The following is a 26,234-nucleotide window of genomic DNA, read 5'->3' as shown; positions in this document are numbered from 1 at the left end:
TTCGTATTTTGTGATATTTCAAAATACCCTTATTCTATACTCTCTTAAAATAGAAAGTCGGTGGCAAAAGCCACCGACCACTATTAAGTTATATAATTTACATATCTGTTACACACTCAAATGTATTCCTATAATTTCCACCGCCCACCGCTAAGTAATATAGTTTACATTTATAATAGTTGGTTGTCTGCTTTGGTTGAGTGTTAGAAGGATCTATGTTCGATCCATGTTGTTTGCAAATTTTTTTTTCTTTTTGAATTTCATTATAATTTTTTAGGTTAAACTACTTTGTTTAAACTATATTACGTATCGTTCCTTTACGTTAAAGAAACTATTTTAACGTACATCTTGGTATAAATTTGAGCTGTCTATGTTTCGACGTAAACATTTTAATAAAAATCGAGTGGGGTTAAATATAATATCTTACCGTTAAAAAAAACATTTTACGTGCGTATTTTTACGTTCCTGTCGGTATAAATTCGAGTTATTCTACATTTCGGCGTATTTTTTTTTGGAAAACAAGTCATATAAAATATAATATGTTTTTATACTTGTTTTATGATTGTTAATTGCTTCGTAAATTTTGTTCTTAATCGAGTGAAATTTAATTGTGGTTTTTTCCTCTTTTTTAAAAGCTCTAATTAATATCTTTTTGTTACACGTATATGTTTTTCCTCTATACCCGCTATGTTTTCTATGTATGAGTCGAGACACCTATAATACGTTATAATTGTACGGTATAAATTCGATTTATTTTACTTTACTTTACGTTTTGATCCAATCGCAATGCTTATGTAGGTTTCATTAAGTTTAATCGGATACGTCAAAACACATGTTTTTTTTTTGTGGTTCACGCAACACATAACTTTTGAGCTAATTCATTCGATGTTTACGATATTCGAAATGTGCGATGTATACTAGTTGGTAAGAAAAGATATAGATAATATATTATAGAGTAAACTGCCATTTTGGTCTCTGTGGTTTGGGCACTTTTGCCATTTTAGTCCAAATCTCAAACTTTTTACATCTGGGTCCCTGTGGTTTGCATTTTGCTGCAATTTTAGTCCAAAATCCAAAAACTCTCTATTTTGACTGTTGAAAACTGATTATTTTGTCCTTTAGTGCAGGGGCATTTTGGTCATTTTTTAAATTTCATTTTTTTAGCAATAAAACCCAGATCAAAATAATCAGTTCTCTCTCTCTTCTCTCTCTCTCTCTTCTCTCTCTCTCTCTATAGCACCACCACCACCACCGCCACCTCATCCCTCTCTCCCTCTTCTCTCTCTCTATAGCACCACCACCATCGCCACCTCCTCCCCCTTCTCACCACCGCCACTCCGGCGTCATCCCATCCAACAGTCACACCTACACCTCCTTCATTAAACCATTTTCTTTATTAAAAAACCCACATAATAAATACCCCCTTCCCAATTACATCATCATCTTCAACCCTTTTTCAAACAAACAGACATTTCAGTTAGGGATGAGCTCGGTACCGACCGGTACCGAAAGTACCGGTACCGAAAATCCTCAAAAGTGGGTACCGGTACCGAATATACCCGGTACGGTACAGTTCGGTACCAGTATTTGAGGGTAAAAACCGGTAAATACCGGTACCGAAAATGTCAAAAGTCGGTACCGAAAAGGTACCCGGTTTGGTAAATTCGGTACCGGTACCGGTTCGGTACCGGTACCGGGTCCATTTTGCTCATCCCTAATTTTAGTGCATATTAACTTCATTGAATCTGAAGATATCGAGGTAAATTCGTCACAAATTCCACTGAATCACATAAAAGTAATCCGAATCAGCAATTGAAACAACAAAATTCTACAATAACTCACAAACAATTAGAAATTTCAGTGCATATAACTTCACTAAAACTGAAATTGTTGAGGTAAATTCTTTACGATTAAATCGCAAACAAAGATACATTTCATAGCAAATTAATTAGCACATCGAAGTACCTGAGAAAAAAAGCCTTGAATTACATTGCAGCTTACAGTTAATCACCGAATTAGGTCTAAAACGTGACCTAATTTGAACCGATGATGCTTCGGTGTACTGCCTACAGACTGAGAAATTCAAAGCCACTGTTGACATTTGGAACTAAGAAGCACCACCACCTGCCACCACCCTCTCGCACCCCCCTGCAACCACCGCCCCTCTCTCTCTCTCTCTCTCTCTCTCTTACATCACAACACCATCACCTCCACCTCCACAACTGCCACACCAATCCGGTGACCAAAATGGCTTTCCGATGAACCTGCAACTCAATCCGGTGAGCACCTCCACCCAAAATTCGCCCTAATCTTCCACTATTCTCCACCACCGTCGCCTTATCCCACCTTAAAAACCCTAATCGGTTTACCATGTGTCCTTGAGGCGGAGATCTGTGTGTCTCATTCCGGATTCATCATCATCGTCTTCAAAATCTTGAGGTGGAGATCTGTGTGTTCTTAATGTTAGGGTTTTCGAGCGTTTGAGCTTCGATTTGAGCACCAGCAGAAGATGCCATTCGTGCCCGGCTCGTTGCACAAGATGCCATTCGTGGTGTTGGCGGCGGTGGGGATGATGCGATGGTGGGGGTGGAGGTGGTGGTGGTGGTGTGGTGGTATTTTAGAGAGGGAGCAGAGTTGTATATTGAGAGAGAGAGATGTCTGTATGTTGAGAGAGAGATTTATTATAATTGAGTTATAATAAAGAGATAATAAATCTAAAATAACCAAAATGCCTCTGAGGGTAAAGACAAAATAGCAGGTCATTAATGGGAAATCTGGTCAAATTTAAAATTTGAACCAAAATGGCAACAAAAACCAAACCACAGGGCCCTGGATGTAAAAAGTTTGAAATTTGAACTAAAGTGGCAAAACTGGCCAACCACAGGGACCAAAATAGCAGTTTACCTCTATATTATATTTGTAGTGGGTTTCCTTTAGGAAAAAAAAAATCAATAACAAAGGGCATCTAATTTGAAAGAAAAGATATAGATAATATATTATATTTGTAGTGGTCCTTTAGACAAAAAAATCAAAAGTTTAACATATGAAAGAAATCTGAAGGAGTGAATCCACTGTCAACAACGCCTCACAACATCAACAGTTTCCTTCTATACCCCTCTACACTCTCATCAAACTCTGATGCGGGCCCAAGCGTGGAAGAGCGGGCCATCCTGTATTTGGAGGCCCAAGATCGGGTCACAAAAGGGGCTTCACTGAAATGGCTCTAACTTGGGCTTCGGGGGTCCGTTTGGGGCGTGTGACCAGTCAAAACGAACGGGAGAACGAGCTCTATCTTGCTGCAAACTGCCCACGGCGGTTTGGGTCATCGTCCGAGCCGAGAAAACGCTTATTTCTATTAGTTTTTTCCATTTTTATGTTTTTTCAAGTATTTTGGGCATTTTGTTTTTGGGCTTGTGTTTGGCCCGTTGTCTTTTTTAGGCCCGTTTCGAATTTCTGTCATTATTTATATGTCCCTTTAGTGAATGAAACAATCAGACTTGAATTTTGAGAAAACTTATTTTTCACTTCAAATTCCGTGGCCTTTGGGTTGCAATTTGGGGGTTAGGGAAGAGACACACGGGTATTCGTAGAATCAACGTGTTGATCTTCGTTTATCGTATCACTCACTACATCATTATGAGTTATAATAAAGAGATAATAAATCTAAAATAACCAAAATGCCTCTGAGGGTAAAGACAAAATAGCAAGTCATTAATGGGAAATCTGGTCAAATTTAAAATTTGGACCAAAATGGCAACAAAAACCAAACCACAGGGCCCTGGATGTAAAAAGTTTGAAATTTGAACTAAAGTGGCAAAACTGGCCAACCACAGGGACCAAAATGGCAGTTTACCTCTATATTATATTTGTAGTGGGTTTCCTTTAGGAAAAAAAAAAATCAATAACAAAGGGCATCTAATTTGAAAGAAAAGATATAGATAATATATTATATTTGTAGTGGTCCTTTAGACAAAAAAATCAAAAGTTTAACATACGAAAGAAATCTGAAGGAGTGAATCCACTGTCAACAACGTCTCACAACATCAACAGTTTCCTTCTATACCCCTCTACACTCTCATCAAACTCTATGGCCGAACTCGTGCTTTCTTCCCTCCTCCCGATGCTCTTTGAGAAGCTGTCCGATGCAGCTTTCAAAACTGTTGCTCGCCACAAGGGACTTGATGCTGAGATCAAGAAATTGCAGAAATCCTTAACCCAGATCCAACTTTATCTTACTCATGCTTCTCAGATGGAGATAACTGATCCATCTGTTAAACAGCGACTGAATGATCTCCAGCATCTGGCTTATGACATCGATGACGTCCTTGATGGTTGGGCGACTGACGCTATGGACCTTGAGTTCAAGCAAGAGCCAGAAGGCATCACCGGCAAGGTAAGAAAGCTAATCACCCCAACTTGTTGCACAACTTTCTCACGGACTACTACTATGATTGCTGAGTTAGATGATATTTCCACCAAACTACAAGATCTAGTTAAGGAAAAAGCTGACCTTGGTTTAGATAATCTTGGTTTGAAAGTGGAAGAGGAAACTAGGCCAAGAACTAATAATAACCGAAGTTTACAAACCTCTGTTGTCAACCCATCTAGTATTGTTGGGCGCCAAGCTCATAAAGATGCACTGGTTCAACAGCTATTGTTACCGGCTGATGAACCATGTGATCAAAACTATTGCATTGTTCCCATAGTTGGTATGGGTGGGCTTGGAAAAACAACTCTAGCTGGGCTTTTGTATAATGATGTACGAGTCAAGGATCACTTCGAACTCAAGGCGTGGATTTGCATCTCAGATGAGTTTGATATCTCTGTTAGAAGCAAAGAGATCTTTATTGCTTTTGGAGGTGAGGTAAAGGAGGAACATATAAATTTTAATAAACTTCAAGAAGCTCTTAGAGATCACCTAACACAAAAAAGATTTTTATTGGTGTTAGATGATGTGTGGAGTGAGAGTCGTGAGGATTGGGAAACCCTCGTCAGGCCCTTTTATACATGTTCTCCAGGAAGTAAAATCGTAGTAACATCAAGAAAGGATATATTGCTAAAAAAGCTGGGTTACAATTCTCTATACAAGCATCTGGAGAGCCTGTCAGATGATGATGCTTTATCTTTGTTTGCTCTACATGCATTAGGCGTAAGAAATTTTGATTCACATTTGTCACTTAAACCACATGGTGAAGGCATTGTGAAAAAATGTAAAAAATTGCCGTTGGCATTGATCACACTTGGTACATCACTGAGGGCAAAAAAAGATGAAGATTCATGGAAGGGAGTATTAGAAAGTGAGATATGGACATCCCAAGTTGAAGGTGAAGTCATCCCAGCCCTGAGACTTAGCTATCATGATCTTTCGGCACCTTTGAAGCGGTTGTTTGCATACTGCTCCTTATTCCCCAAGGACTTCTTGTTTGACAAGGAGGAACTGATTTTATTATGGATGGCTGAAGGGTTTTTCCAGTCAACTCCAAGCGATTCAACAAAAGAACCCTTGGGTCACAAATTCTTTGACGAGTTGTTGTCAAGGTCATTTTTTCAACATGCACCTAATAATGAATCATTATTTGTGATGCATGACCTCATGAATGACTTGGCGACATCTGTTGCTACCGAGTTTTATTTTAGGTTAGACAACGAGTCAGGGAAGAATATTAAGAAGATGAAGCTAGACAAGTACCGCCATATGTCATTTGTTCGTGAGGAATATGTAGCTTACGAGAAGCTCCAGGTACTTGAAAACGCCAAATGTCTGAGGACATTCTTGGCAACGTTTGTTGGGGAGGTGGAACCTTGGCGAAAATTTTACTTATCCAATAAGATTCTGACTGACTTGCTTCCTAAGTTACCATTATTAAGGGTTCTAAGTTTGAGCGGCTTTGAAATAAGTGAGTTACCGGAGTCCATTGGTACTTTGAGGCACTTGAGATATCTTAATCTATCTCAAACTCATATCACACATTTACCGGAAAAGGTTTGCAATCTTGTTAATTTACAAACATTGATCCTGTTTGGTTGTGATGAATTAACTGAGTTGCCCAACAACTTCCTAAATCTGAAGAACCTGCAACATCTTGACGTTAGGGACACCCTGCTTTCATTTCAGATGCTGTTAGAGATTAGCAAGTTGAAAAGCCTACAAATTACTCTCTCGAAAATCAATATCGAAAGTGAGAGCGGAATTGAAGTAGCCAGACTTAAAGACTTTAAAAATCTATATGAAAAATTTTCCGTTGTAGGTTTGGAGAAAGTGCAAAATGCAACCTATGCACATGAGGCGAACTTTTCAGAAAAGAGGCTTAGTGAGTTAGAGCTTGTATGGGGTGATGAGCTAAATGATTCTCGAAATGACATGCTTGAAAAAGAGGTCCTAAATGAGCTGAATCCTTGTCATGATACGTTATTAAAACTCAAACTTATGTCATATGGGGGACTGGAGTTTCCAAAGTGGGTTGGGGATCCCTCGTTTCTTCATTTGAAGCATGTGTCAATAAGTGGCTGTAAGAGATGTACATCAATACCGCCACTGGGACAACTACTGTCACTGAAGGAGTTGTTAATTGAAAGCTTAGATGGAGTGGAAGTTGTGGGTTTTGAGTTATTTGGGACTGGTCAAGCATTTCCTTCACTTGAAATTTTGAGTTTTCGTGATATGCGTGGATGGAAGAAATGGTCAGGGGCTGTGTTTCCACGCTTGCAAAAGCTTAAAATAAAAGATTGTCCTAATTTGGTTGAAGTCACACTTGAGGCACTGCCTTCATTGAATGATCTAAGAATAAGTAAATGTGATAGTGGTGTGTTGAGAAGGTTTATTGAAGTTGCTTCAGCAGTCACCAAGTTGGGAATAGGAAAAATTTCAGGGCTTAATGATGTGGTGTGGAGAGGTGTTATAGAGTATCTTGGTGCAGTTGAAGAATTAGAGATATCTAAGTGTAATGAAATAAGATACCTGGTGAAATCAGATGCAGATGCAAGTAAGATTCTTGTGAAGCTGAGGAAACTGGAAGTGTGGGGATGTGATAATTTGGTGAGTATAGGAGAGAAAGAAGAGGAGGAGGATAATTGTAGGAGCAACCTCCTAACATCTCTTAGGATATTGGATGTGTCTTATTGTAATAATATGGAGCGTTGCAGCTGTCCAGATGGCGTTGAGGAGTTGAGTGTTGAGGGTTGTAGTTCAATGACAGTTGTGTCCTTTCCAAAAGGAGGACAGGAGAAGCTCAAGAGACTTGCAATATGGAATTGCAGGAACCTATTGGAAAAGGAGTGGGTGTGGGGAGGACAAAAAATGAACAACAACAGAAGCAGCAGCATGCCGATGCTTGAACATGTATATATAAGTGATTGGCCAAATCTGAAATCAATCATTGAACTGAATTGCTTGGTTCACCTCACCACATTGATTATAGACAACTGTGAAAACCTTGAGTCATTTCCAGACACTTTAACATCGTTAAAGGAACTGGAAGTAAGTAATTGTCCCAAATTGGATGTTTGCTTTCTTCCTGGTTGGGTTTGGCCTCCCAAATTGCGTTCTTTAGGAATAGGGAAGTTGAAGAAGCCCTTCTCCGAGTGGGGCCCACAAAGTTTTCCAACCTCACTTGTGGAACTCAGGTTATACGGTGGTGGTGAAGATGGAGTGAGTGGTTGTAGTGAGTTTTCTCATCTTCTTCCTTCATCTCTTACTTATCTTCGAATAGATGGATTTGAGAAATTGGAATCTATTTCGGTGGGACTCCAACACCTCACCTCCCTCCAATCTCTCTCTTTTGACAATTGCCCTAATCTGAAGAAAGTGTCTTCGCATCCCCAACAACTCACCTCCCTCCAGCATCTCTATTTTCTCGATTGCCCTAAGATGACGGATCTACCAGAACTGTTGTTGCCTTCACTCTTGAGTTTACACATCAGGGGTAATCGCCCAGAAGGTCTGAAAGAAAGATGCAGTAAAAAGGGGAGTTACTGGCCCCTCATCTCCCATATCCCCTGTATCAACATACTATGAAGTTAATATGAAGGTCTCTCTCCCTCTGCCTTTAATAATTTTAAATTAAATTACTTATATATAATTGTTTTTCTTTAAACAAACAATTTCGAACATAATCTCAAATATATGGTTTACTGTTTTCTTTGTGAAAATTCTCTATTAAGAGGGTGTTTGGGGTTGAGTTTTGAAGGAGATTTTTAGATTATTGAGTTTTGAAATCGTAAATAATCAGTTTTGAGTGTTTGGGTAAAAAAAAATAAAAAATTGATTATTTGCGTTTAGAAAGTTACAAAACGCAGTTTTCCAAAAGCAGCTCCCCCTACTGCAACAGAACGCAGTTTTCCAAAAATTGATTATTTGCGTTTAGAAAAGGATTTTCTCTTGTTTATTTTTTTAAATATATATTTGCCAAACACTCAAATAGTTGATTATCTGATTATTGTGATATCAAGCAACATAATCAAATCCAAACACTATCTTTCAACATCACGTTTGGTTACAGTTATTATCTGATTCTGATTATTCAAAACACATAATCTATTTTCAAAACTCAACCCCAAACATCCTCTAAATTAACTAATGTTTGCACTCGTATTGATAAGGCCAACTAATATTACCTGTGTTTCAGGAGTAATATTCAATCTTAACTTTAAACCCATTATAACCTATTTAAAATTAATGGGGTTTAATGGATTAAATTTCCATGAAATATGTGGATTCTGTAAGCATTTGTTTATATACAATTAGCAAAACCATATTAAAAAGTTATTATTTGTACAGGTTTGATTTTGATCATTTTTACTTTACTGCTAATCAAATTCATATGGCTTCTCTTTGGTTTCATTTGAATGGAATACTATTTCGAATAGAGTTTTGTTAATTCAATAAGACTTGCATTTTATATAATACCATATTGGTCTATGGTTTGATTAAGTCAAACTTGAAAGTGACATAAAAAAGGGAAAATATACCATTAAGTTGAGTTTTATTAGAGTCCATTTCATTTTGGATGGAAAGAGAGCATGTAACTTTTGTTTCTTGAGTTTATGTGACTATCTACACTTTCTTTCTTTATTTAGTAAATCAAGATCTGAAATCATTTTTACAGTTATATCTCCCATCTTGTGACTCGCAATTGCAGAGTTCCAAATGTATGAATATGTAGAAATCATGAAACCCCTGAATTCTGTTTGTCGTGATATGACATTGCCGATTTTACTATTCTGATTATCTGTATACTAATAGCTTACTTTTTGATATGATCTTTTAGTTTTCTTATTTAAATTGACAATATGAGGAAACTAACCATGATTATATCCATGGCAGATCTGATGCTGCAGCCTGGAAACGTTTTACAGCATGGAGCAAAAAGTTAGGCTTGATTGGAAGATTATGATGCTGGCTACCTTTTTCCTTTATCGTTTTTTGTGGATACCTATTAGTGATTTGTGCATAAAAGAACCAGTTGACTTGGATTCTATTTTGTTGGTAATGGTTCAGACTGCAGATTGTATTTTGTATGTATACCTATAATTGTGATTGGTGCATCACTAATGTTAGTTGTGACTATTTCATCATTTTATTTTATTTAACCGATGATTCGAAAATTGATACAACCACCCATTTCCCTCATTTTTATCACTCATGCGATGGACAATGGTGTGTTTTGAATGAAAGATCAGCTTTTCATTGGTTTTCTAAAAATCTAATTTTTCGATTCCAAAACATAAACGGTGGCAAATTTAGACTTGTGTGTGTCAAAACAAGTCAAGTCAAAACAAGTCTATGGTTGTTTAAAATTCATATCAAACTAGAAGATTTGAGTTATAAATTTATTTGAATTGAAGGGGTGGATTTGAAATTTGTCAATAAAGACTCAACCCATTATCATTTTCTGCAAGTGGGGATAATGTAAAGACAGTGGTGCCTTTCAATTTAACAAAGTGCCTCCATTTAGTGACAATAGTCCCTCCATTTTCACAATTCTTTTCTAAGTTGTGAAGGCAAGAATACCCCTCAACTTCGTCTCCATAGTGTACAAGCAGGGGTAGCACGGGCTACCCTACAACTCCGTCTCTGTAGTGTAAAAATACCCCTTAACTCCGTCTACCTGGTGTAATTTTTTTTTCGGTTTTATACAAAAGATACCCTGATCCCAAAAAGTAATTAAAAAACTGGAAATACCCTGAATTTTTTAGCTTGATCCGCCACTGGCAAAGGTGGTGGTTCTAATGAACATAACCCTAGACTTCCATTATCGGTGTGCTTATGAAAATGTAGATGCAAACCATTGGTTATACATTCTCCGGTCATTTCGGTTATACATTCTCCGGTCATTTCAGTTACGGTTCTACTAACCCGCTGTTTAGCTCCGATAATAGAAGAGTTAAGACCAATAACAGAAGAGTTAAGACATAATGATTAATCATCAACCAGCAACTTAATATGACAACTAGATAAGTTGCACACAAATTGAAAGAAAGCAAAACTAAAACAGACATACAAAATCTAGGAAACCAATTTACAGGAGACCCAAAAAAAATAAAAGAAAACGAAAGCACAACAATCGGTCATCCATCCATATTTCAAACAAATCATTTTCGTCCGCAAATTGAAAAAACTGAAAACCCATCTTTCATTCTGTATACAATGAAAATTTGTCTGGTTGTAAGGAACACATTTAATGCTTTAGATTTTGATTAAATTTATAACTATGCCTATGCGACTGTTTATGAATAGATGAGTAATGCTTCATGTGGACTCACTTTCCTTTGGGACTTCTAGCTGGCGGGGTAGGAGGTTGGGAAAGCTTCCGTGAGTTTGTTGCGAGGAGGTCGAATCTGTTTCTTCTTCTGCAAGAAAACACACAGATTCAAGCACATAAGTGCAGATAATCAATTTTAACACATTTACTTACTAATGGGTCAATTCTGTTTATGCTTAGTCTTGCGGGTCAAAGAGGTAATCACAAATAAAATTGCCTTTACGGTCAAGAAGTTGACAAAAATAAATAATTCTTATACATAAAAAATCCTCTTGAATCATTTATATCAACTAATCACATTATTATGGAATAATATATATTTGTAAACATTGACAAAACTAAATATTTCATTAAAAAACGTTGGACAACAAGAACTCAAGAAGTATGATGTGTCGTTTAATCCCAATCCATTCAATTTATGTATTTTCTCGCTCTTCATGCTTATGACATATTCTAATGTAATCTCCCACAGATGAGGGAAAAAACACACAAAAATATACTCCTTTTGTCCCGTGAAAATTGCAATCATTTCCATTTTAAGGTGTCCCATATCAGTTGCAACATCTCTTATCTTTTAGCAAAAACTTAAGCTAAACAACATTTTTGCCGTTGGCTATGGTCACAAAGTAACTAGATCCCACTAATTTGCAAGAAATGAAAGGTATTTTCGACACCTATGACAGTAGTGCAATTAACAAGAGAATATACGATATATATATATATATATACGATTATCAAATATTGTTCCAGCTAGAACACAATTAAAAATATTTAATTACATTCTCTATACATATATGTATTAGATCAATGTTTGATGAAAAGATGTATAGTGGAAACAATATGTAGTAATACATAAGTGTATAAGTCTAATATATATCGACATGTATACACTATGTACTTGAATAATACACAAGTGTATACATCTGGTATATACCGACCCGTATACACAAGTGTATAAATCTTGTTTATACTAACCCGTGAAAACAAAATGTAATAATACACAAGTGTATAAGTCTTGTATATACTGACCTGTATACACATATGTTAAAAATCATAATTTAATTAGGTTTAATATTTAATTTTAAAAGGAACATAACAGTTTATTTAAAAAAAATAGCTCTTCAATCTCTTATAATTAAAATAATACAGAAATAATAAAAAAATGAGAGAGAGAGAGAGAGAGAAAGTTAAGAGAGGAGAAAATTAAGGGATTTTAATTAAAAGTAATTGGCTAATGTCAATCTTACCCTTTTAATCTAAAAAATGATCAAGGGCTAAGATTAGTTCACTCAGTTCACTCTTAAGAAGTTGTTCACTCATGATCCTAATCCTATATATATATAGGGGAAGGTTAACGTACAATAGCTCCTTAACGTGCGACGGTACGCAACTTAATTACACATGTTCATTTGTAAATTACACACGTAACAATTTCAAACCCTAATTATGCATGAAGAAGAAATAGCTAATACAGTACCTTTGTTGTTGCACTTTTAGTAGAGAATTAATAAACTTTGTTAGATAAGGCAACTTCGATCCTTTAACTTATAAACAGGTCAAGTGAGTCAAATCAACAAATTTAGCTAAAAAGGGAACAAATCAAATTAGGTTGAAAGTTACCTAAAGTCTATTCTAATTGCATAGTATGCAGACAACCTTCTATGACGGTTTTATTAACATTGTTTTTGTAATTATAACTAACAACCTATCCTTGGCCAATCACCGGGTAGACTTGCCACGATGCCGACACGTGGCACGCTAGGGTTTCTGCCTGATCTCCTAGCTATCCCGGCCCGCGTAGAAGACTACCATGGACTTCGCGGCCCGCGAGCGATGCTCAAAAATTGTTTTTATTTATTTTTAATTATATAAGGTATTTTGGGCCTGGTTTTCATGTATGGGGTATATTTTAGGACGTGTAGGGACATTCTCAATATTTTAGGGGTGTCAAAAATATTTTAGGAGGGTTGTTATAGGTGGGATATTGAGGAGTTAGTGAAAACAAAGAACCTTCAACAGTGTCTTCATGGTCTTGATGTCAGATTTTATGAGCAAAGATTGTGGAGGTATATATAGTATCAAGCTACATTGAACTTTCCAGACTGGAAGCCTCACAGACCAAAGCGTATTGTTAAAGTTGATCCAGTTACTGGGGAGAAAGATATCAATCTACGTGTCAGACAACCACGCTGTATGAAGAACATGCCCTTAAAAGCAATGGAGCAAGACTACAAGGATTTCAAAGGGTGGGTTCTTAATCCTAAGACCGTTGAAGCGGTGATAACATTGTTTGACGGAAAGACTTGGAGATACATTCACGTTCTTGATCCTATGTGGCTCGTTAACTGCTCGAAGAAGGATATTGTCACACCCCAACCGATGGCGGAAACATCGGGGCGTGGCACTGAGCGAAACAGACTGTCCAGAAGTTTCCATAACAACTACGATTTCCAATTATTTAAAGCATCACGTCCCATACCATGACATAATAAGTAACGTAATTATTACAGGCAAAGTCAAGACAAATTTTTCTGTTCCGACAACTCAAAATTCAAATACAGACATTTATTTATTTGTTTCTAGAACTTTCCTAGCCTCGATTTCACAGCAAGCCAAGCATTTAAACATCTTAAGAACCTGCCACATACGTTAAAGTAAAAGTCAATACACATAGTGTAAAGGTGAGCACACAAGTTTGATAGATATAATAGAGTTCGAAATCGATTACGCATAACCAGCACGTACACAGTGTGAAATGAAGCATGTTAGTTATCAACATAATCCTATCGATACCAATGACTGCGAGTTGACTACCCAAGGCAGTTCGTAATACACATTCACCACATTGAACCATTTAATTAATTGTCCTTAACAACCCCTGAGTGAACAGGTGCTGAGTCCAAACTATAGTACTATCGTTGCCAAGGCATGTAGACAGCAATCCATGAGTAAACATAACAAACAAGCATTCATTAAGTCATGTATAACATGCGGTAACGGTTAGCGTTAAAGTATTGCGTAGTGTGTTCGTGGTGATTTAGAATAAGTAACGTATGTAACACCCAAAAGTGCGTAAAGCAAAAAGGGTTCGAGTATACTCACTGAGATGATGGATTGAAGGGAGCGCTAGAGAGTGAGTTTAGCATTATCAGAACGATAGCATAAGCGATAAGCGGCGCGTAAAATGGTGCATGTGAAATGTGCAGGATGGTAATTCGATTGGATGGCAATCCGAACGGATGACAATCCATTCAGATGGTCATCCGATCGGACGACCACTCGATTGGATTGTCACCTCATTTAGTGAGGATGTGTTTGTGTATGATGGTTTGTCTTTTGAAGTTTTCGTTGTAGCATTTTGAAAATAGAGAAGTATCTCTACCCTTCAGGTCGGTCGATCGACGGCGGTTCGATCGGAAGGTGACCCGATTGGCGAGGCTTCTCAGTTTTGAGAACAAGTTCACTGCAAGACGGTCACTCGATCGGATGGCTATCCGATCGGGTGGCAATCCTTATGCATTGAACATGTTGAAAATTGTTTAAGTGTTGAAGTTCCAAACGTCACATGGTCAGATGGTCACTCGATCGGGTGGCAACCCGATCGGACGGTAATCCGTTCGACGTTCAGTTCCTCCAAAGTCGAAACAAGGTTTGAAGTGTGGGACCCAGGTGCAAGTTGGTCGGGTGACTGTCCGATCGGGTAGCAATCCGACCGGATGGTAATCCGATCGGACGGCAATCCGTTCCGATGGCCTGTCCGTCTTGACTCTTGGTTATTTTTGATAGTTTATAGTTTTGATTGAGACGATTTGATACGTGCTAAGCAACAGAACCGCGTCAAGCCCCAAGTGACCTGATCGGACAGGAACCACCCTAGCCCCGTCAGTCCGTGGTTCGAGCCGGTGTTCATGCTTAACCTGAAATCTATAGTCTCTTGGATAGAATTCAGATCTGGAACCAACACACCACTAAGAATGAGTAGGAGGTTAGAACGAGCTCCGATTCTATCGGTTTTGAGTGCATTGAGTGTAAAAGAGTTGAAAGAAAGTCAGAAAACCATCTTTTACTCCTTTTCACCATGAATATATTCAGATCTATGCAAGATCTTTGTTTATTCAAGTGGAAATCGTTCAGATCTAAGTTGTTCTCGGTGGATTGAAGCCAAAACATGAAGTTCATAAGAACCCCATGATGACATCATCCTAGAACACCTCAAGTCTAGTGATTTCATAGTTAAAAGTTAAGATTCAAAAGATAGAAAGGTGTGGGAGTGTGTGTAGATCAAGAAAGTACAAGATTTAGGTTGAAAACTTACAAGAATCGCGAGAAATCAGAGAAAAAGTAGGCTGGAGCGAGTTGGGTCGAGTAAGAGCTGTCAACATCAAGTGATGTGACTTATGAGGGGTATTTATAGGGGTTTCCATAAAAGGAAAGTGGGGAAAGTGGCTGGTCGATCGGGTGGTAACCCGATCGGGTGGCAGCTCGATCGAGTGGCACCTCGATCGGGTGGCAACTCGATCGGTTGGCCACTCGATCGTCCGGTCACTCGATTCGAGTGTTCGGCGCGACGAGTTTTGTCGTTTCGATTCGCGTGTTGAGCGTTGTGATGCGATAGAATTTCTCATTCAAATTACTTTTAATCCCAACTACTATATCTAACATACAATCATCATAATTAATCTTGTGTTTAGCGTCTGCGATTCGATTGCGATAGCGTTGCGATTGCGTTTCGATTGATTACCACAACAGAAACATAAATAAACATGCACAAATAACATATAAGTAGCATACACACATATAACAGTATTCAGAACACATAATTCGAGTTGCGAGTGCGATTGCGATAAAGCGAATAAGCGATAAAACATACGATAAAATAGCGATTAAACCTCGATTATTAACAAGTACTCCACATAATACAACTAACGTAAAAGCACAAATAGACTACCTACAAGTCAAAGAAGTCAAAACAGGAATTGAGCAAGGAGTGACAGATCGCAATTAGCAATCTTGTCTCCCTTTGACTTCAATCTTGACTTTGACTTTCGAAACTCGGGGTTACAGCCTCCCCTACTTAAGGGAATTTCGTCCCGAAATTAGGCTGAAGCCGTAACAAACAACTGCGGGTACTTCGCCTTCATGTCGCTTTCGAGTTCCCAAGTGAACTCTGCACCTCGTTTGCCTTCCCATCGAACCTTCACAATGGGAATGCGCGAGCATCTGAGCTGCTTGGTTTGGCGGTCCATGATTTCGACAGGCTTCTCCACGAAGTATAGTAGTTCGTTCACTTGAAGATCCTCAAGGGGTACATGTAAATCATGCTCAGCTAGGCACTTTCTGAGGTTTGACACGTGGAAAGTCAGGTGAACGTTGCTAAGTTCCTCCGGTAGTTCGAGTCTGTAGGCCACTTTTTCGATCCTCTCCAGAATCTTGAAGGGTCCAACATATCGAGGCGCGAGTTTCCCTCTCTTGCCGAATCTGACCACACCCTTCCAAGGGGCTACCTTTAGGAGTACGTGGTCGCCAACGTCGGATTCAAGGGGCTTGCGTCGTCTATCGGCGTAACTTTCTTGACGACTCCAAGCTTTCAGCAGATTGTCTCGAATTTGGAGGATTTTGTCAGTCGTTTCTTGCAATAGCTCAGGACCGGTTAATTGCGAGTGACCAATCTCGTGCCAAACAATAGGCGACCGACATTTTCTTCCTTATAAAGCCTCAAACGGTGCCATTTGGATGCTGGAATGATAACTATTATTATATGAGAATTCGACTAGAGGTAAGTATGCGTCCCAATTACCACCGAATTCTATGACACACGAACGGAGCATGTCTTCAAGGGTACGAATCGTTCTTTCAGTCTGGCCGTTGGTTTGGGGATGGAATGCGGTACTTATATTTAGCGTAGTACCGAGAGCCTTTTGAAATGTTTCCCATAGGCACGAGGTAAACCGAGCATTACGGTCAGAGATGATGTCGTAAGGCGTCCCATGTCGACAAATGATATCATTGATGTAGATTCGGGCTAATCTTTCTACCTTGTAGTCTTCTCGTATCGGCAGAAAATGAGCAGATTTGGTCAAACGGTCAACGACAACCCAGATGTTGTCCTGACTTGATGGCGTACGCGGAAGTTTCGTTATAAAGTCCATAGCTATACTTTCCCACTTCCACATAGGGATCGCGGGTTGTTCGAGTAAGCCAGAGGGTCTTTGGTGCTCAGCCTTGACTTTCGAGCAAGTCAGGCATTTCGAAACATGGAGGGCGATATCTCTCTTCATGCCCGGCTACCAGTACTTGTAGCGAAGGTCCTGGTACATTTTGTCAGCACCGGGATGAATGGAGTATCGAGACTTGTGGGCTTCGTCCATCAAAATCTGTCGTAAATCGGTCCGCTTAGGGATCTAGATTCGATCCAGATAATGGAATATCCCCTTTGACTTATTCACAAGCTGGGCTCCATCATTGAGAATCCTTTCTTTCTTCAAGGTACGCTCAGTAAAACAAGCATGTTGGGCTTCGCGGATAAGAGTTTCAAGATGGTGTTGGGCTTGAACATTACGGGCGCTGTGCAAATAACTCCGTCTGCTGAGAGCGTCGGCAACGACATTTGCTTTGCCAGGATGGTAACGAATCTCACAGTCATAATCGTTGAGAAGTTCCACCCACCGGCGTTGACGCATATTTAGCTCCTTCTGGTCCAAGATATGTTGTAGGCTCCTATGTCGGTGAAGATCGTACACTTGGTACCATAAAGGTAGTGTCGCCAAATCTTTAACGCAAAAACATCTGCGCCTAGCTCGAGGTCGTGGGTTGTATAGTTCTTCTCGTGGATCTTGAGCTGACGAGATGCGTAAGCGATAACCTTGTCCCGTTGCATGAGAACACAACCAAGACCAAGGTTCGAGGCATCGCAATAGACGATAAAGTCGTCGTTTCTGTCAGGTAGGGTGAGGACGGGAGCATTGCATAGCATATACTTGAGGGTTTGAAAGGAAGTCTCCTGTTCAGTTCCCCAAACAACGGGCTTGTCTTTATGCGTGAGAGCGGTAAGCGGCACAGCGATCCTAGAGAACCCTTCGATAAATCGACGATAATAATCCGCTAGTCCGAGAAAAGAAAGGACTTCAGACGGATTCTTCGGTGTAACCCAACTCTTAACAGCTTCAATCTTCGCGGGATCGACGTGAATACCTTGACTATTAACAATGTGACCGAGGAATTGAACCTCCTCCAGCCAGAATTCACACCAGGAGAACTTGGCATAGAGTCGATTCCCCTGGAGTAACTCGAGAACCAAACGTAGATGTTGCGCGTGTGTGACAACCCTAAAAATTACAGGTATCCGTACAATTAATTTATATTTAATGACTGTGCTGATTACAACTGTTGATTTAACTGCTTACTGATTTCTGTTACATACATACACATGCATCACCTTCAAACTATCACTCCATTTATTATATACAAACTTTAGTGACAAACTTGATGCACAAAGCACAGTTAGCACACTGAACGGATAACCCAGAAAAAATGCTGACAATGCCAGCACCTAAACAGACAATGTTTTTGAGGCCAATATGAGCCAGGGATAGAATACTACACTAGTAGGGAGTGTAGGGAAGTGAGGACCACAAAACTGCGTCACTGGGTGATAGTTATAGTGCCGGGAAGTGCCTAAAACATACTTTAACTGCAAAATTCTGCACTCTTAAATAAAATTCAGCATTTAATTATGCTAATAATGTGCAAAAACTTGGCAAAATGATCCTGTATACCTTCTAAAGTGTCGAGGATTAATTGTGACACAAAAAGCATTATAAAGGACACTTTACGAAACAATCAAGCACTTTAACGGAACGATACCCAACCGGACATTACCCGGAACATAAAAATATTGTCAAACACATTGTTTTTTATTTTTCTAAGCTAGTTAGGGTCCCCGAACACCCTAACACACTTTATATTATATTACATCTTATAACACACTAACTAAACTTTAGAAATCTAACTAGATAGCAACTTTACCATTACAACCCAACCCCATACCCCCCCCCCCCAACCGGTTAGATCCTTGTCTAGTTATTAGAAGCACATTGTCCATAAGATCATAACTTGATGAAGGTTATAAGTATTAACCCTAAGATCTCTACCTTCTCACTTCACCAAACTTCAAACACTTACAACTCTCCTCTCCTCCTTCCTTGGGTTCGGCTGCCACCATACCACCACCAAATCATCACCTTCAAGTGCTCCTTCAAGCATTCTATACATACCCAAGGGTGCAAGTGATCATACAACGAAGCTTGGTGTGTTCGGAAGCTCAAGGACCTCTCTCGTTTTCTTTTAACCACCACATTTCTTCACTTGAACTCTCCTAGCTTTGTGCTAGTGGTAAGCACTTAGATCCTTGTATTTTACTTGTTATTTAAGTGGTTAATGATGTTAAAAGATCAAAAACATAAGGACTCTAAAGAACTTAAACAAGTCTTGAAACATAAAGGATGAAGAATGGTTAAAGTAATGAAGTATTGTTAAAATGTGTAGGATCGTGATCTGACCCGAATGAGTCGTTCAGAGGAGTTTTACTCTGTTTCAGGTGCGGAAAACAAGAAACAAAGCTAGAAACAGCTGATTCTTCACTTTAACCACTGATTGTATTGATCTAAAAGCAATTACACTCAGTCTTCACACCAGCAGCACTTCGGCGTGGAATACAAGATCATTGATTTTGATTTCGCTCATGAGACACCTATTTATAGTGTCCAGATTTCGCCCCAGATAACACAAGACCACAGGAGCGAAATCAGATATTTCTGATTTTGCCCGAAATCACCTAAACTGACACTTTGGGGCGAAATCACTTCTAAGACAACCCTAGGAGCGAAATCAGCATATAATACACACACACTTTCCTATTTTCTCGTAAAATGTGCCCTAATCTATACAATGCAATCTAAGACTCGATACAAGATGAAGTCGACAGATGTATGCACCAACAGACTCCCGATCAGATGTTGACGAGTCGTCCATCGAGTCTTTGACAATGTCATGTCTTCACTTCTTCAGTCTTGATCAGTCTCTCGGCTTTTCTCTCTCTAACACCATCAACAAACTCCCCTTAACGATTTGCTGGCATTTCTTTATTCTTCAGCATCATTTGTATCAGGATCGTTGTCTAGCTTTCGATAGGCCTAAGATTGTTGCCTGGCTTTAACTTTGACCACAGAATCGGAACCTGGCTCATGCCCTAGTCACAGCTTTAATTTCCAAGATCGAAACTTGGCTCTAGTTCTGTTCACGATCGATATCCTGGCTCATACTTTGTCTTCAGAGTCTACAGGGATCAGAAACCTGGCTTTCTTCAATCAGAGTCCTCAGGTATCGTAACCTGGCTCTCGTTCAGCTTAGATCTCAGGATTGAATTAACATGGCTCAACTTAACCTGCATAAACTCTACCTCAAAGTAAGATTTACGTTTAACAATTTGAGTATAAACGTATGCACCAACAGCGACTCCCTCTCATAAAAACTTCCTCTTTGATGAACCACTTGTTGATTTAAAAAAAAAAAACACATTTGATGTTCAAGACACACTCCCCCTCACAACAATGTCATCATGTTTAGCACTCGGAATTTTGAAAATCAGCTTTCTAACATCAGTTGTCGAAAATCTTTTTGACTTTTTCAAAAGTTTATGCTAAAACACACACAAAGTCTTTTTGGATTTTTCTAAAAGAAAGTAAATCCAGTAAAGAAATATTTACAGACAATATTTTTGTGAGTTTGTGTAAGAGGATCATATCAGTTTATGTGACATGTCACTAACACCGTTAAGCTTTATTTCATTTTAAGTTCTAAACAATTCACCTAGATTGTCAGTATACCAGTCCACTTTAAATTTTCACACAAATTTCAACTGATCCGAGATACGTGATTAATGTTTTAAGCTCTTGAACTTATTCGTGTGTCCCACTACTTGAATATACTCTCATATCCAGATTCCAATATTCAGTCTTACAGGTGAGTATACCACAGATGATATCTGTTCAGGGGTTAAATGCGAGGGCCGTGAGAGCTCAGGTCGATACTTCCATATACGCAAAGAGATGACGGCTTCGAGTTTTCGGTGTGTCCCCTTTAGAGGATCTTTTGATTACAACAGCAGTGACTATCAATTTTATTGTTTCATCGACATGCTGAGGGCGAAGCTATGTTTCAAGCTTTTGCGAAAAGTATTATCCGGGGACTAGGTCAGAACTTCCATTCAGCAGAAGTCCCAGGATAATACCCCAGATATCACTGAGCATAAAGACCTAGTATCTCAGAATAAGGGACCTTTCAAACAAGATTTCAGGGGTTACCTATATATTCAAGATGTTGTTAACCCACAGAATAATCAAGTTCGAATTTTTAGGTTTATATCTCATCACAATTTACTAAGTGTGTAAAAACCTACTGACACATCCACAGTGAGATTGTTTATCACATTTTATCTTTACATTTCTTTAGCATGTTGTGACAGTCCACTGATGTACTATCATTTCCTCTTTTTCACAACAAAACTCATTTTTGATTTTATCATGTTTTTGGCTTTTTCAAATTTTCTAATGTTTTTGGATTTTCTGAAAATTTTCAACTCCCCCTAAAATTCAAACACATTAATGAAAATTTTGAAAACTATCTAAACTCTTGACCCACTTGAATGAACTCAAAACAAACTGTACAGAAACTTGACAACTGACATCGAATCGCATCAAATCTCCATCCACTCAGCGTAAACAATCAGAACTCCCCCTTTCACAAACCATTTTCTCATTTAGATTTCAAAACACTTAAGTTTGTTTTAATCAAAATGATTTTTTCCGGAAAATGAGTTTGTTTTTACTACTTGTAAGTTTACCACTTGTTAAGTACGGGGATATGGTTCATCATCTTGTCTATTTTTATCATATGTAGTAAATCAAGTACAAATTAATGTCCCTGATTTACCGTTTGCAATTAAGCAACCTCTGTACCACTTGTAGAAAATACAAACAATACCAATTGTAGGAATGTCACGTCTACATAAACCATTTTACCAATCAGAATGCCGATTCCTGCTTCGCACTTACCAACCTGGAAGCTCCGGCGTAGTCATTCAACCTGTTAAATTTGAATATTTTTCAAACTCTTTCATACAAACTCAATAAACATGAATGATGCCGATTCCTGATCCACGATTACAAACTTGGGATATCCGGCATAGTCCTAAGACTTTAAGGAAAACAAACTTCCATCCAAGTCTTCTCAGACTTGATGGTTTTCAATTCTTGTGCAGTAGGGTTATAAGTTGCCTTTTTAGTTGCATAAAAATCTTTAACCCCCTTTGCTTTCCCATTCAGTATTTTCCCAAAAATTTTCTTAACATTCCGATTGAATGTTTTCTCGACATCAAACTTAGTTTTCTCTGTGTAAAACTGATTCGAGATTTCAACCTTACCCACTTTCTGTTTAACTTCTTCAAATTTCAGTGATGGAAAATCATCATCATTCACCGAAATTTTTACCTCAACCTGTGGCTCTTCTGGCTTTGTGGAACCAGATTCATCGTCGACTTTCTCATCAACCTTCTTAACAACCCACACTTGATTGTCTTTTTCTTTCTTTTTGTAAACATTCTTTTTAGAACACTCACCAACCTCATAAATTGAATTTTTAAAAATTTTAAAATTTTCGGTTGGTGGTTCAACATCAACAACTTTTTCTTTCAATTTCTTAGAAACTCCCTGTTTTGTTTTGGCATTTTTCGGACAATTCCATGCAATGTGACCAGCTTCATTGCACTTGTAACAGGTTCGAGTTTCCTTTGATGAAATACTCCAATTCCATTCCTTTTCTTCTCAGCAAGAAACTCCTGATTTGATTGTCTCCAGAATGGTTTCTTCTGTTCCTCTTCTGCACTTCCACCTGAAACAAATTCAGTTTTTGTTTTAGAATTTTTATCATTTTTATAATTTTCTGGTGGAATAAAACCAAGACCTTTCTTTTTGTAGCTACGATTTTGGTTAGGTTTCTTTTGAAAACCAGGACCAGAATTGTAACCCTTTTTCTTGTTTAGACGTTGTTGAACTCTTGAACTGTATTTTTTAGGTTTCCCAGTAAGATTTAAATCTTTTATTTCAGAAATATTAATTTCTGTCATTTTGAAAACCTTTTTGATCATGTCAAAACGAACACTACTTATTGGAAACTCTTTGTCAGAGTATAATTTGTCAGAATCATTTAAAGTGTATGCGACTTCAAATGCTTCATCATCCAAATTTGCTTTTGATAACAAAAATTCTTTGCTATAAGACCGTTTAACCGACGACTTTGGACTGTTGACTGACGAATTTGACCCTCCAGGCTCAGACTTTGACTCGGACTCCTCATCAGTATCCAACACCTGATCGACCACCTTTTTGATTAACTCAGACTCATGATCAGTGTCAGACGAGGTAAACGTGACGTCAATGTTTTCTGGTAATTCATCAGTTGTGTCGGTTTTTAGCTTTATATTGACTGCTTTTTCAAGTTGCTCCTCGTTTGGTTTTCTAGGAGAATATCCTTCCCATATTGGAGGCGGACACTTGTTATAGTTAATAGTCGGTTTCTTACCAGTATCCTTTTTCTTCGGCTTGTCATCTTGAAAAGCTTCCATACCTGCAACAGTTGGGTAAATACGATCAATAAGATAATCAGAACTAGAATAACTCTGCAATAAACATCTAATTCTCTCATTTTCTATCTTCTCTGTCTCCAACTCTTGCTTCCATTTTGCACTCTCCTCGATGTAAAAGTTGATAGCTTTCTGCTTTGTCATCATCACAGCATTCATCATCGTTAGTGCTTGTTCTCTTTTAGAATTTGTCTTTTGAAGACCAGTTACTGTTTTGTTTAAGACATCATAAGATTCTTTCACATAGTTTAGATTGAACAGTAACTGTTCCTTCTTCTTTTCATATTCAGCTATTATGTCGTCTTTCGCTGCACATTCCTTGCATGCTTCCAAACACTTCTCACAAGGCTTGACAACTTCAACAATCTTTTCAACTTCGATTGTTTACACCAGTTCTACCACTTTCTCTGTCTCAATCACCATCTCAGTCTCAACCAACTTCTCAGCTTTAGCAATATCCTCAGCAACACTTTCAACTTTCTCATTTTTAACAACATCTTCAGTATTCCTTTGTTGTTGTCCTTTAGTAGCTCGTTTCTCTTTTAGCTTCTCCATGCGATCTGCAAAATAGAAATGAAAACTTTCAGGAGAAAGATGAGCTTTAGCAATATTGATATGTTTTTCTTCCTCATCATCACTGCTATCATCTGGAGGTGATTGATCAAACTGTACAGATTTTTCAGACCTATCATCTGATAAACCAGAATCAGATGGTGTTTGATCAAAAGTAACTTCCTTTTCTGAGCTTGCATCATTTTGTATACTCTCATCTGAAATCTGTGAACTTTTATCAGCACTTTCTGAGCTTTCATCAGATGCAACAGACTCTTCCTCCACACTCTTCACAGTCTCACCAGTAGACTTCATCCAGGTGGCAAACATGTCTGGTTCCCTAACAATCTTAGCAATGAAAGCTTTGAATTCTCCCTTTTCATCAACAAACATATCCCAGCTGAAGCCTTCAGGTAGTCTTTCATCATCTTGATCGACTAAACACGCTTTGATTTCAGGTCATATGTAAGTGTTCCAATTGAAATCCACCAAACATGCTCTCTTTGAATCCTCGATCTTCCTACCATGAGCCACCTGCGGTTCTTGCTGTTGACCAACTTGTTGATAAATGGCTTTTCGGTAATAGTCGTCTTTTCCGAATGGATTCTGAGCTCCACTAGCTTCCCTGTTCTTGCACTCTCGCTTGAAATGGCCTTTCTCCCTGCATCGAAAACAAGTAACTTTAGATTTATCAAAACCTAAAGTAGAAACATGAGCATCAAGAAAGTCATTTCTCCCAGTAATAAGCTTGAACTTTTCAGCTCGTCTGAGAACACTTGCTAGACACCATTTGATATCTATTAGTTCCATCTCTTCGGCGTCTATCTGATCGTAATCCTCTTGGTGAGCATAGGATTCCCGATCCGTCCAGCCACTAGACCGTCATATGAAAGAAGCACAGAACCAAGTAAAGCCATGTGATCGCAGTTTCTTCCGAAAAACTTTGACCTTCTGGAAGATTTAAAGCGATGTTACACTGAATCACATAGCCATTTCCAGTTTTTGTGCTTTGAGAATGACAACTCGTGTTTGACTCTTTAGGATTGACACTTGGAAATGATGAGAATCCACTGCTGCTGTTGTTTGAACCCTGATCAACCTTTTCTGTTGAATCCCCAGCACTAAATGCAGCTTGGATTTTCGGACTTCTCTCAGCTTCTGGAACCGGAACACTACCTTTGTAGTACATCTTTGTGTCCTGTTGACCACTTGGACTGTTCATCCTAGCGATCTTCTGCTGTTCTAAATCCTGACTTTCAATCTTTTCGATAAAGTGAGAAATCGTTAGCCCATCATAAACACCTGTATTCTTCAGAATCATCAAATACGTTCCCCACTCTTTCTGCGGTAATGCATCAGCTAGCTTGTCTACCCACTCTTCACGATCTTTTGTAATACTCAACATCGACATTGATTGCACTAAATGACAGTATCGTTCTATCAGCTTCTTCGTACCCTCTCCCGGTAGACTGCTAAACAGATCAAACTCTTTCTTGAGCAACGCCTTCTTGTTCTTAATCATATTCTCACTACCCTCAAACTTGACTTTAAGTGCATCCCAGATCGATTTTGCAGTTTTGTCATGCTGAAGCAATATGAAGATGTCTTCTTTGATAGCTTGCTGAAGCAGACTGATCATCATCTTTTCGGCTTTGTACATAAGTCGTTCTTGATCTGTAAACTCAGATAGCTCTTTGAGAACCTGCAAATCTGTTCGAGGCAACACATATTTCTTCAGTATACATTCCCACGACCTAAGATGGTTTGCCTGAACCCAGTTTTTGAATCGGTCTTTCCACCCATAATATTCCTCAATACTCATCAGTTTCGGGGGCTTTTGGGTAGTTCCCGTCTCGTTTTCTAAACTCATGGCTTGTGCAATGACAGTTGGTGCAGACGGAGTTGCAAACGCGTTGTAAAACTCTGTATCCATGATGACTTATCAAGTTTTTCAAAATCAGCAACTTTCGAGCGAAATTAACAGATAATCAGCTTCGAGCGAAATTACAATGTTCACAGAAGCGAAATCACTGATATTGTTCACAGGAGCGAAATTAGATCAAGACTTTGGAGCGAAATTAGACTCAAGACAGCCTGGAGCGAAATCAGAATACAATTTGGAGCGAAACCCCTAAACCTTGTCTCCCAGGAGCGAAATCTGATGTGAACTCGAGCGAAATCAGATTGTAACGGACTTCTGGAGCGAAATCAGGTTGTATCTGGAG

At 38.6% G+C, this 26,234-nt stretch overlaps 1 protein-coding gene across 1 annotated transcript; it reads left to right on the top strand.

Moving 5' to 3' along the window:
- The first annotated feature begins 3,997 nt into the window (after positions 1 to 3,997).
- LOC110941878 (putative disease resistance RPP13-like protein 1) lies at positions 3,998 to 9,509 on the top strand. The gene is made up of 2 exons (XM_022183570.2): positions 3,998 to 8,027; positions 9,323 to 9,509. The coding sequence occupies exon 1, from the start codon at positions 4,088 to 4,090 to the stop codon at positions 8,012 to 8,014; it is 3,927 nt and encodes a 1,308-aa protein (XP_022039262.1). The 5' UTR covers positions 3,998 to 4,087; the 3' UTR covers positions 8,015 to 8,027; positions 9,323 to 9,509.
- Positions 9,510 to 26,234: the final 16,725 nt, after the last annotated feature.

The sequence above is a fragment of the Helianthus annuus genome, chromosome 8 (genome assembly GCF_002127325.2).
Source record: "Helianthus annuus cultivar XRQ/B chromosome 8, HanXRQr2.0-SUNRISE, whole genome shotgun sequence".
Lineage (NCBI taxonomy): Eukaryota > Viridiplantae > Streptophyta > Magnoliopsida > Asterales > Asteraceae > Helianthus > Helianthus annuus.
This window is presented reverse-complemented; position numbering and strand designations above follow the sequence as displayed.